We start from the raw sequence: 13,425 nt of genomic DNA, 5'->3' as shown, positions 1-13,425 counted from the left end.
AAGGTACTATTGTCACATGTTGGTGTGGAGAAGGTACTATTGTCACATGTTGGTGTGGAGAAGGTACTATTGTCGCATGTCGGTGTGGAGAAGGTACTATTGTCACATGTTGGTGTGGAGAAGGTACTATTGTCGCATGTTGGTGTGGAGAAGGTACTATTGTCACATGTTGGTGTGGAGAAGGTACAATTGTCACATGTTGGTGTGGAGAAGGTACTATTGTCGCATGTTGGTGTGGAGGAGGTACTATTGTCGCATGTTGGTGTGGAGGAGGTACTATTGTCACATGGTGTGGAGAAGGTACTATTGTCACATGTTGGTGTGGAGAAGGTACTATTGTCGCATGTTGGTGTGGAGAAGGTACTATTGTCGCATGTTGGTGTGGAAAAGTTACTATTGTCGCAAGTTGGTGTGGAGAAGGTACTATTGTCGCATGTTGGTGTGGAGAAGGTACTATTGTCGCATGTTGGTGTGGAGAAGGTACAATTGTCACATGTTGGTGTGGAGAAGGTACTATTGTCGCATGTTGGTGTGGAGAAGGTACTATTGTCGCATGTTGGTGTGGAGAAGGTACTATTGTCGCATGTTGGTGTGGAGAAGGTACTATTGTCACATGTTGGTGTGAAAAAGGTACTGTTTGTTGTCACCTTGAAGAGTTCCCGGGTATGAAAAGGCTCACAGATGAGCTTCTCCATGTTCCCTCCAAGCAGGAAGATGGCGGTCAGCAGGCCCATCAGCACCCAGGAGAAGATGACGCTGAAGCCCACGCCCCTGTGCACACCACAGTTATAATAATAATCCATCATTTCATCCCGCAGAAGCACTTGAACGCAACACGGCCTTACGCCATCAGCATGGTTCCTCCCGTGTTGGAGATGCATCCCCGCGTGGTGGGCGAGGCGTGCTTGTCGTAGCCCAGCGTGCCGCACAGCAGGCCCAGATAGTTGAAGGCCAGCACCAAGACCACCATGCAGCACATGGCCACGCAGCACGTCCACCTGAGGAAGTCAGCAATGGTTCACTTCCTGCATCTTTCAATACATAATACATGTCATCATGTCATCACTAACAATAACAAACATGGCACAAATATATGCCAAATGTAAAAAATGTAAAAGTTATTTCAAAATAAAATGAAACATATTATATTAAGATTTTGCGTAAAAAATACATCACAATATATGTTTGTAAAATCTCATCTAAATGTTTAAAATACCTTTTAATAAAAACATTTTTGTGTTAATCAAGTTATTTAGAAATAAGAAAAAAATGAAATTTAATATAAAAACATGTAAAATGTTATGTAATGTTATTTTAAAAAATATAATTCAATAAGTAAGACAAAACAAAACAAAACGTTGCATTATTATTATTTTAAAATTAGACACCGCAAAAAAAACAACAACAACAAAAAAAAACATTTAAATAAAGGAAATCACATTTGAAAATAAAACAAAAAATATTTTCTAAATTAAAATGTCAAATGAAATGTGTTTTTTTTTTGTCAATCAAAATAGAACATCTATCTATATATAGTTTATACTTGTTATTTTACAAATAAAATACAATACATTTCTGTAAAACGTTATCCTGTTATCTAAAAATGAAAAACACACCTAGGTCAAATGTTATTGAACATTTTAATAAAACATATTGTTTTGAAATGGCTTGCTATTTATTAATCATGAAAATGGTAAATTGCACTTTTCTACCTTCAAGGTACTTTGACACGATTTTCACCATTTGACTAAAAATGTGAAATAAAACAAAACAAATCACTAAAACCTTATTTAAATGTTATTTTAGAAATGTGATACTGCATACAAAAACATGAAAACACAGCTCTGTAAGATGTCATCTTAATGTTTATAAAAAATAAATGTTGTATTAACCAAGTTATTTCAAACAGGAAACATTTTATTCAACTTAACAATACATGTTTGTAAAATTGTATTGTAATGTTATTTATTTAATAAGTCAAACAAAACATTAATCTACAAAGGGTTACATTATTATTATTATTATTTTAAAATTAGACATTGTACTGTAAAAAATGCATTTCAAATAAGGAAAAAACAATTGAAAATAAAACAAAATATATTTTCTAAATAAAATACTAGATTTTTGTCAATCAAAATAAATATTATATACATATTATCTTTTTTTATTTTTTACTAATAACAAACATATCTGTAAATTGTGATCTTGTTTTTTAAAAACAAATGACTAAATACAGGATACTGCATAGAAAATACATGAAACATATTTCTGTCAAATGAAATGTAAAGGTTTAAAATAAATAAATGTTATATTAATGAAGTTATTCAAAAATAGGAAAAGTATAATTCAACAAAACATGTAAAATTTTATTGAAATGTTATTTAAAAGTACAATCAAATACTACATTACAGTATTATTCTTTCTTTTTTTGACATAGTACTGTAAAGAATTAAAAAAAACAAAACTATTTGAAAATAAAATAAAATACATTTTCATTAATGATATATTGTAAAATAAAATAAACTGAAATACAAAAACATCTAAAATAAAAACATATCTCTTTGTAATATCGCTGCTTATTCTATCTAATTATTTTTAAAATAAAATACAATCTATTTCCTGTTATTTAAAACTAAAAAACACATGTTGGTAAAATATTATCTTGTTATTTAAATATAAAATAAAATATATTGCTTTAAAATGTAATATTATTTACCGGTAAAATAAAACATATCTTTGAAAAATTTTATGTTACTTAAAAACAAAAATAACATCTTTGTAAAATGTTATCTTGTTAATAAAAAAATATAATGAAACATATTTCTGTCAAATGAAATCTAAAGGTTTAAAATAAATAAATGTGATATTAATCAAGTTATTCAAAAATAGGAAAAATACAGTTCAACAAAACATGTAAAATCTTTTTGAAATGTTACTTAAAAATACAATCAAATACTACATTACAGTATTATTCCTTTAACATTTTTCATTTGACAAAGTACTGTAAACAATACAATTTAAATAGAAAAAACTAAACTATTAGAAAATAAAATATATTTTCAACAATGATATACTGTAAAATAAAATAAACTGAAATGCAAAAAATAAAAACAAAAACCAACCATATCTCTTTGTAATATCACTGCTTATTCTATATCATTATTTTAAAAATAAAATAAAACCTATTTCCTGTTATTTAAAAATAAAAAAACACGTATTTTGGTCAAATGTTGTCTTGCTATTTAAATATGAAATAAAATGTATTGCTTTAAAATGTATTAATATTTACTGGTAAGATAAAACATTTTAGAAAAATGTTATGTTACTTAAAAATAAAAATGACATCTTTGTAAAATGTTATCTTGTTAATAAAAAACATAATGAAACATATTTCTGTCAAATGAAATCTAAAGTTTTAAAATAAATACATGTTATAGTAATCAAGTTATTCAAAAATAGGAAAAATAAGTTCAACAAAACATGTAAAATGTTATTGGAATGTTATTTAAAAATACAATCAAATACTACATTACAGTATTATTCATTTAACATTTTTCATTTGACATTAATTGTAAACAATACAATTTAAATAGAAAAAACTAAACTATTAGAAAATAAAATAAAATACATTTTCAACAATGATATAAATAAAAATAAAAACCAACTATATCTCTTTGTAATATTGCTGCTTATTCTATCTCATTATTTTAAAAATAAAATAAAACCTATTTCCTATTATTTAAAAATAAAAAAACACGTATTTTGGTCAAATGTTATCTTGCTATTTAAATAAGAAATAAAATATATTGCTTTAAAATGTATTAACATTTACTGGTAAAATAAAACATTTTAGAAAAATGTTATGTTACTTAAAAATAAAAATGACATCTTTGTAAAATGTTATCTTGTTAATAAAAAATATAATGAAACATATTTCTGTCAAATGAAATCCAAAGTTTTAAAATAAATACATGTTATAGTAATCAAGTTATTCAAAAATAGGAAAAATACAGTTCAACACGTAAAATCTTATTGTAATGTTATTTAAAAATACAATCAAATACTACATTATCAATCAATCAATCAATGTTTATTTATATAGCCCTAAATTACAGTATTATTCATTTAACATTTTTCATTTGACATAGTACTGTAAACAATACAATTTAAATAGAAAAAACTAAACTATTAGAAAATAAAATAAAATATATTTTCAACAATGATATACTGTAAAATAAAATAAACTGAAATACAAAAAATAAAAACAAAAACCAACCATATCTCTTTGTAATATCACTATTTATTTTAAAAACAAAATAAAACCTATTTCCTGTTATTTAAAAATAAAAAAACACGTATTTTGATCAAATGTTATCTTGCTATTTAATAATGAAATAAAACATATTGCTTTAAAATGTATTAACATTTACTGGTAAAATAAAACATTTTAGAAAAATATTATGTTACTTAAAAATAAAAATGACATCTTTGTAAAATGTTATCTTGTTAATAAAAAATATAATGAAACATATTTCTGTCAAATGAAATCCAAAGTTTTAAAATAAATACATGTTATAGTAATCAAGTTATTCAAAAATAGGAAAAATACAGTTCAACAAAACATGTAAAATCTTATTGGAATGTTATTTAAAAATACAATCAAATACTACATTACAGTATTATTCATTTAACATTTTTCATTTGACATAGTAGTAGTAAACATTACAATTTGAATAGAAAAAACTAAACTATTATAAGATAAAATAAAATATGTTTTCAACAATGATATACTGTAAAATAAAATAAACTGAAATACAAAAAAATCTAAAAAAATAAATAAAATACATTTATTTGCATATTCTATCTCATTATTTTTTTAATAAAATAAAACCTATTTCCTGTTATCTCTAAGTAAAAAAAAAAACATACTTTGGTCAAATGTTCTCTTGTTATTTAGATATAAAATACAAAATATTGCTTTAAAATCTAATGCTATTAACTGGTAAAATAAAACGTATCTTTGTCAAATGCTACGTTACTTAAAAATAAAAATAACATATTTGTAAAATGTAGTCTTGTTAATAAAAAAAACATAATGAAACATATTCCTGTACAATGTTATTTAACAATGATATTTCATGTAAACGGTTTAAAAACCTGATAGATTCCCGATCTGACCCGCACGATATCAAACATGAAGACACGTACAGTAAATGTTTGCGTTGTGTGTGTGGTGACCTGTAGAAGTCCATCTGGTCGATGTCGGGGTAGTGGTCCTCGATCTTGGCGTGGGCGTGGCTGATGAAGATGGTGAAGTTGGCGAGCGACTTCTGCACCGGGAAGACTTTGGCGAAGCTGCTGATGTTGCTGCCGATGTCGTCCAGCAGACTCTGCACCTCTGCAGCGGCAAACACCTCAACTTGGTGATCAGAAACACCACCACTTGCTGCTCACAAACACCAACAAACGACTTACTGTCCACAACACCTCTGGTCTGCACCATGACCATATAAGGAGTGTCGTTCAAGGAGGCGTAGCCCTGATGAGAAAACAAACAAACAAACAAACAAACGGTCAAATGGTTGTTTTCAGAGTTGATGGAAACAAGTTGACCTTGTGCACGATGGCGCTGAGGTCGGTCTTCAACACGTCGCTCATCTTCTCCAGCTGAGAGTTCACGTTGGGAAGCTGGAAGAACAACAACAGAAATACAGAAAGTGAGTTGAGTTTAAAAAGTGGAAAAGTAGCATAGTGACACTTTCGTCAATGCATTCAAAGGATGAAAAATACTAAACAAAAGTCATTTTATGAGGATAAAGTTGCAATGTAAAGTCAAAATATTATATAATGTATAATCAGTTCAGTGCAAAATTAGATCTTACCAGAAGTCAAAATATTAAAACAATAAAAGCTTATGATAATATTAAGGGACAAATTCAAACTTACATGAAAAAGGAAGCGTTTCATATTACAAAAGAAGAGAATAACTTTAGCATAAAGTCAAAATATTAAAGAAAAAGTTCTAATGTTCAAGTCAAAATATTATGGGAATAAAGTTATACTATCACAAGCATGAAGTCAAACTAAAGGAATAAGGTTATGGTATTATTCCTATAATAATGATACCAAAAGCTAAAATTCTACAGGAATAAAGTTAGAATGTTACAAAATAAAGTCAGAATATTCTAGGAAAAGTCGTATTATAAGAATTGGTCAGAATATTATAGGAATAAAGTTTAAATATCACAAAATTTAAGTCAAATCATAGGAATACAGTTAAAAATATTACAAGAATAAAGCTAAAATATTATAGGAATAAAGTCTTAATATTACAGGAATAAAATCTAAATATTGGAAAAAAGTTGTAATGTTGTGAAAATAAAAAATATATATGTATTACAACAATGAACTGAATTAAGTCCAAATGTTGTGGGAATAAAGTTATAATATTACAAGAAAAAAGGAGGAAATATTTGCTAAATTAACAAAAAAAATGTTTAATCAAAAAATAAAAGCTTATGATAATATTAAGGGACAAATTCAATCTCACATGAAAAAGAAAGTGTTTCATATTATAAAAGAAGAGAATAACTTTAGCATAAAGTCAAAATATTAACGAAAACGTTCTAATGTTCAAGTCAAAATATTATGGGAATAAAGTTATAATATCACAAGCATGAAGTCAAATTAAAGGAATAAAGTTATGGTATTACAAGAATAAAGCTAAAATATTACAGGAATAAAGTTATAATTTTACAAAATAAAGCCGAATATTTTAGGAAAAGTCGTATTACAAGAATTGGTCAGAAAATTATAGAAATAAAGTTAAAATATCACAAGATTTAAGTCAAATCATAGGAATACAGTTAAAAATATTACAAGAATAAAGCTAAAATATTATAGGAATAAAGTCTTAATATTACAAGAATAAAATCTAAATATTATTGGAATAAAGTTGCAATGTTGTGAAAATAAAAAAAATATACTGTATATATTACAAGAATGAAGTGAATTAAGTCCAAATGTTGTGGGGATAAAGTTATAATATTACAAGAAAAAAGGTGGAAATATTTGCAAAATTAACAAAACAAATTTTTATTTAAAAAATAAAAGCTTACAACATTATTAAGGGACAAATTCAATCTCACATGAAAAAGGAAGCGTTTCATATTATAAAAGAAGAGAATAACTTTAGCATAAAGTCAAAATATTAAAGAAAATGTTCTAATGTTCAAGTCAAAATATTATGGGAATAAAGTTATAATATCACAAGCATGAAATCAAACTAAAGGAATAAAGTTATGGTATTACAAGAATAAAGCTAAAATATTACAGGAATAAAGTTAGAATAATACAAAATAAAGCCGAATATTTTAGGAAAAGTCGTATTACAAGAATTGGTCAGAATATTATAGGAATAAAGTTAAAATATCACAAGATTTAAGTCAAATCATAGGAATACAGTTAAAAATATTACAAGAATAAAGCTAAAACATTATAGGAATAAAGTCTTAATATTACAGGAATACAATATTATTTTATTATAATAATATTATTGGAATAAAGTTGTAATGTTGTGAAAATAAAAAAATACATATATTACAAGAATGAAGTGAATTAAGTCCAAATGTTGTGGGAATAAAGTTATAATATTACAAGAAAAAAGGTGGAAATATTTGCAAAATTAACAAAACAAATTTTTATTTAAAAAATAAAAGCTTACAACATTATTAAGGGACAAATTCAATCTCACATGAAAAAGGAAGCGTTTCATATTATAAAAGAAGAGAATAACTTTAGCATAAAGTCAAAATATTAAAGAAAATGTTCTAATGTTCAAGTCAAAATATTATGGGAATAAAGTTATAATATCACAAGCATGAAGTCAAACTAAAGGAATAAAGTTATGGTATTACAAGAATAAAGCTAAAATATTACAGGAATAAAGTTATAATTTTACAAAATAAAGCCGAATATTTTAGGAAAAGTCGTATTAAAAGAATTGGTCAGAATATTATAGGAATAAAGTTAAAATATCACAAGATTTAAGTCAAATCATAGGAATACAGTTAAAAATATTACAAGAATAAAGCTAAAATATTATAGGAATAAAGTCTTAATATTACAGGAATAAAATCTAAATATTATTGGAATAAAGTTGCAATGTTGTGAAAATAAAAATATATACTGTATATATTACAAGAATGAAGTGAATTAAGTCCAAATGTTGTGGGAATAAAGTTATAATATTACAAGAAAAAAGGTGGAAATATTTGCAAAATTAACAAAACAAATTTTTATTTAAAAAATGAAAGCTTACAACATTATTAAGGGACAAATTCAATCTCACATGAAAAAGGAAGCGTTTCATATTATAAAAGAAGAGAATAACTTTAGCATAAAGTCAAAATATTAAAGAAAATGTTCTAATGTTCAAGTCAAAATATTATGGGAATAAAGTTATAATATCACAAGCATGAAGTCAAACTAAAGGAATAAAGTTATGGTATTACAAGAATAAAGCTAAAATGTTACAGGAATAAAGTTAGAATAATACAAAATAAAGTCAGAATATTCTAGGAAAAGTCGTATTACAAGAATTGGTCAGAATATTATAGGAATAAAGTTAAAATATCACAAGATTTAAGTCAAATCATAGGAATACAGTTAAAAATATTACAAGAATAAAGCTAAAACATTATAGGAATAAAGTCTTAATATTACAGGAATAAAATCTAAATATTGGAAAAAAGTTGTAATGTTGTGAAAATAAAAAAAATATATGTATTACAAGAATGAACTGAATTAAGTCCAAATGTTGTGGGAATAAAGTTATAGTATTACAAGAAAAAAGGAGGAAATGTTTGCTAAATTAACAAAAAAAATGTTTAATCAAAAAATAAAAGCTTATGATAATATTAAGGGACAAATTCAATCTCACATGAAAAAGAAAGTGTTTCATATTATAAAAGAAGAGAATAACTTTAGCATAAAGTCAAAATATTAAAGAAAACGTTCTAATGTTCAAGTCAAAATATTATGGGAATAAAGTTATAATATCACAAGCATGAAGTCAAATTAAAGGAATAAAGTTATGGTATTACAAGAATAAAGCTAAAATATTACAGGAATAAAGTTATAATTTTACAAAATAAAGCCGAATATTTTAGGAAAAGTCGTATTACAAGAATTGGTCAGAAAATTATAGAAATAAAGTTAAAATATCACAAGATTTAAGTCAAATCATAGGAATACAGTTAAAAATATTACAAGAATAAAGCTAAAATATTATAGGAATAAAGTCTTAATATTACAAGAATAAAATCTAAATATTATTGGAATAAAGTTGCAATGTTGTGAAAATAAAAAAATATACTGTTTATATTACAAGAATGAAGTGAATTAAGTCCAAATGTTGTGGGAATAAAGTTATAATATTACAAGAAAAAAGGTGGAAATATTTGCAAAATTAACAAAACAAATTTTTATTTAAAAAATAAAAGCTTACAACATTATTAAGGGACAAATTCAATCTCACATGAAAAAGGAAGCGTTTCATATTATAAAAGAAGAGAATAACTTTAGCATAAAGTCAAAATATTAAAGAAAATGTTCTAATGTTCAAGTCAAAATATTATGGGAATAAAGTTATAATATCACAAGCATGAAGTCAAACTAAAGGAATAAAGTTATGGTATTACAAGAATAAAGCTAAAATATTACAGGAATAAAGTTAGAATAATACAAAATAAAGTCAGAATATTCTAGGAAAAGTCGTATTACAAGAATTGGTCAGAATATTATAGGAATAAAGTTAAAATATCACAAGATTTAAGTCAAATCATAGGAATACAGTTAAAAATATTACAAGAATAAAGCTAAAACATTATAGGAATAAAGTCTTAATATTACAGGAATACAATATTATTTTATTATAATAATATTATTGGAATAAAGTTGTAATGTTGTGAAAATAAAAAAATACATATATTACAAGAATGAAGTGAATTAAGTCCAAATGTTGTGGGAATAAAGTTATAATATTACAAGAAAAAAGGTGGAAATATTTGCAAAATTAACAAAAAAAATGATTATTTTAAAAATAAAACCTTATGATAATATTAAGGGACAAATTCAATCTCACATGAAAAAGAAAGTGTTTCATATTATAAAAGAAGAGAATAACTTTAGCATAAAGTCAAAATATTAGAGAAAATGTTCTAATGTTCAAGTCACAATATTATGGGATTATATAATATCACAAGCATGAAGTCAAACTATAGAAATGAAGTTATGATATTATAAGAATAAAACTAAAATATTACAGGAATAAAGTTATAATATTACAAAATAAAGTCCAAATATTGTAGGAAAAGTCGTATTACAAGTAATATAATGCTTTGTCAAAATTATAATAGAACAATAAAGTCCAAATACTACCATGTAATAAAGTCAAAATATTAAAGAAATAAAGTTATAATACAGCAAGAATAAAGTCAAAACAATATGGGAATAAAGTTATAGTACTGCAAAAAAATGATGAAAAATGTGTAACCATTTTTTTGTTATAATATCACAAGCATAAAGTCAAAACATTGTAGGAATAAAGTTATAATATTACAAGAATAATGTCAAAAATATTGTAGGAATAAAGTTATAATATTACAAAATAAAGTCAAAATATTACAGGAATCAAGTTATAATATTACAAAATAAAGTCAAAATATTACAGGAAAAGTCATATTACAAGAATTGGTCATAATCTTACAGAGTCAGAATATGATAGGAATAAATGTTAAAATATCACAAGATTTAAATCAAATCATAGGGAATACAGTTAAAAATATTACAAGAATAAAGCTAGAATATTATAGGAATAAAGTCTTAATATTACAGGAATAAAATCTAAATATTATTTGAATAAAGTTTAATTGTTATGCAAATAAACAAATATATTACAAGAATGAAGTGAATTAAGTCCAAATGTTGTGGGAATAAAGTTATAATATGACAAGAAAAAAGGTGGAAATATTAGCAAAATTAACACACAAAAAACAACAACATTGGAAAAACAATAAAAACAAGTAACGGGGAAAAAGAAATTCCTAAAAATATGATTTGTCAATAATAATAAGTCCAAATACTACCATGTAATAAAATATTAAAGGAATAAAATTATATTGCAAAAATAAAGTCTAAATATTATAGTAAAGTCATACAATTATGGCAATAAAGTTATACTATTGCACAAAAAAGATAATTTGTAAAAAAAAAAAAAAAAGGGTAATAATATTACAAGCATAAAGCCAAAATATTATAAGAATAAAGTTATATTATTGCAAAAAAAAGTCAAAATAGTGTAGGAATAAAGTTATAATATTACAAGAATAAAGATATAAAATATTGTAGGAATAAAGTTATATTATTATGGTCAATCATTATGCAAGAAGACAGTAAATATGGATATAAGTCATAAAGACAGTCAAATATGAACATAAGTCATAAAGACAGTAAAATATGAATATAAGTAATAAAGACAGTAACATTTGAATAATTCATAAATACAGTAAAATATGAATATAAGTCATAAAGACAGTAAAATATGAATATAAGTCACACAGACAGTAAAATATGAATAGTAAAACATGAATATAAGTCATAATGGAACAGTCAAATACGAATATAAGTCACAAAGACAGTAAAATATGAACACAAGTCATAAAAACTGTGAAATATGAATATAAGTCATAAAGACAGTAAAATATGAACATAAGTCATTATGGAACAGTAAAATATGAATATAAGTCACTAAGACAATAAATATGAATATAAGTCATAAAAACAGTGAAATATGAATATAAGTCATAAAGTCAGTCAAATTTGATTATAAGTCAATGTGAATATAAGTCAAAATGGAACAGTAGAATATGAATATAAGTCACAAGGACAGTAAAATATGAATATAAGTTATAAAGACAGTAAAATAATATAAGTCACAAAGACAGTAAAATAAGTATATAAGTCACAAAGACAGTAAACTATGAATATAAGTCATAATGGAAGAAGACAGTAAAATATGAATTTAAGTCCTAAAGACAGTCAAATATGAATATAAGTCATAAATACAGTAAATATGAATATAAGTCATAATGGAACAGTAGAATATGAATATAAGTCACAAAGACAGTAAAATATGAATATAAGTTATAAAGACAGTAAAATAAGAATATAAGTCATAAAGACAGTAAAATATGAATATAAGTCATAATGGAAGAAGACAGTAAAATATGAATTTAAGTCCTAAAGACAGTCAAATATGAATATAAGTCATAAATACAGTAAATATGAATATAAGTCATAATGGAACAGTAGAATATGAATATAAGTCACAAAGACAGTAAAATAAGAATATAAGTCGCAAATACAGTAAAATATGAATATAAGTCATAATGGAAGAAGACAGTAAAATATGAATAGTAAAATATGAATAGTAAAATATGAATATAAGTCATAATTGTCAAATAAGAATATAAGTCACAAAGACAGTAAAATATGAATACAAGTCATAAAAACTGTGAAATATGAATATAAGTCATAAAGACAGTAAAATATAAATATAAGTCATAAAAACTGTGAAATATGAATATAAGTCATAAAGACAGTCAAATTTGAACATAAGTCATAAATACAGTAAATATGAATATAAGTCATAATGGAACCGTATAATATGAATATAAGTCACAAAAACAGTAAAATATGAATATAAGTTATAAAGACAGTAAAATAAGAATATAGGTCACAAAGACAGTAAAATATGAATATAAGTCACAAAGACAGTAAAACATGAATACAAGTTATAAAGACAGTAAAATAAGAATATAAGTCACAAAGACAGTAAAATAAGAATATAAGTCACAAAGACAGTAAAATATGAATATAAGTCATAATGGAAGAAGACAGTAAAATATGAATTTAAGTCCTAAAGACAGTCAAATATGAATATAAGTCATAAATACAGTAAATATGAATATAAGTCATAATGGAACAGTAGAATATGAATATAAGTCACAAAGACAGTAAAATATGAATATAAGTTATAAAGACAGTAAAATAAGAATATAAGTCACAAAGACAGTAAAATATGAATATAAGTCATAATGGAAGAAGACAGTAAAATATGAATTTAAGTCCTAAAGACAGTCAAATATGAATATAAGTCATAAAAGAACAGTCAAATATGAATATAAGTCATAATGGAACAGTACAATAAGAATATAAGGAATAATGGAACAGTAAAATATGAATAAAAGTCACAAAGACAGTCAAATAAGAATATAAGTCACAAAGACAGTCAAATAAGAATATAGGTCACAAAGACAGTAAAATATGAATATAAGTCACAAAGACAGTAAAATATGAATATAA

The 13,425-nt window shown here is 24.6% G+C and overlaps 1 protein-coding gene across 9 annotated transcripts in view; it reads right to left on the bottom strand.

Moving 5' to 3' along the window:
- prom1a (prominin 1a) overlaps window positions 1-13,425 on the bottom strand; it is a 366,218-nt gene that overhangs the window by 163,831 nt on the left and 188,962 nt on the right. For all 9 annotated transcript variants that reach the window (XR_009824913.1, XR_009824912.1, XM_062039974.1 and 6 more), the window contains 5 exons: window positions 5,614-5,688; window positions 5,476-5,539; window positions 5,239-5,398; window positions 846-998; window positions 648-771 (listed from right to left, as the gene is read on the bottom strand). Coding sequence is in view for 7 of the 9 variants with exons in the window: in XM_062039974.1 (XP_061895958.1) it covers window positions 648-771; window positions 846-998; window positions 5,239-5,398; window positions 5,476-5,539; window positions 5,614-5,688 (576 nt within the window). In the remaining 2 variants the exon portion in view is untranslated. The remainder of the gene's footprint in view (window positions 1-647; window positions 772-845; window positions 999-5,238; window positions 5,399-5,475; window positions 5,540-5,613; window positions 5,689-13,425) is intronic.

Source organism: Entelurus aequoreus, linkage group LG28, assembly GCF_033978785.1.
Source record: "Entelurus aequoreus isolate RoL-2023_Sb linkage group LG28, RoL_Eaeq_v1.1, whole genome shotgun sequence".
Classification (NCBI taxonomy): Eukaryota; Metazoa; Chordata; class Actinopteri; order Syngnathiformes; family Syngnathidae; genus Entelurus; species Entelurus aequoreus.
The sequence above is the reverse complement of the archived record's forward strand: the minus strand, read 5'-3'. Positions and strand labels throughout refer to the sequence as shown.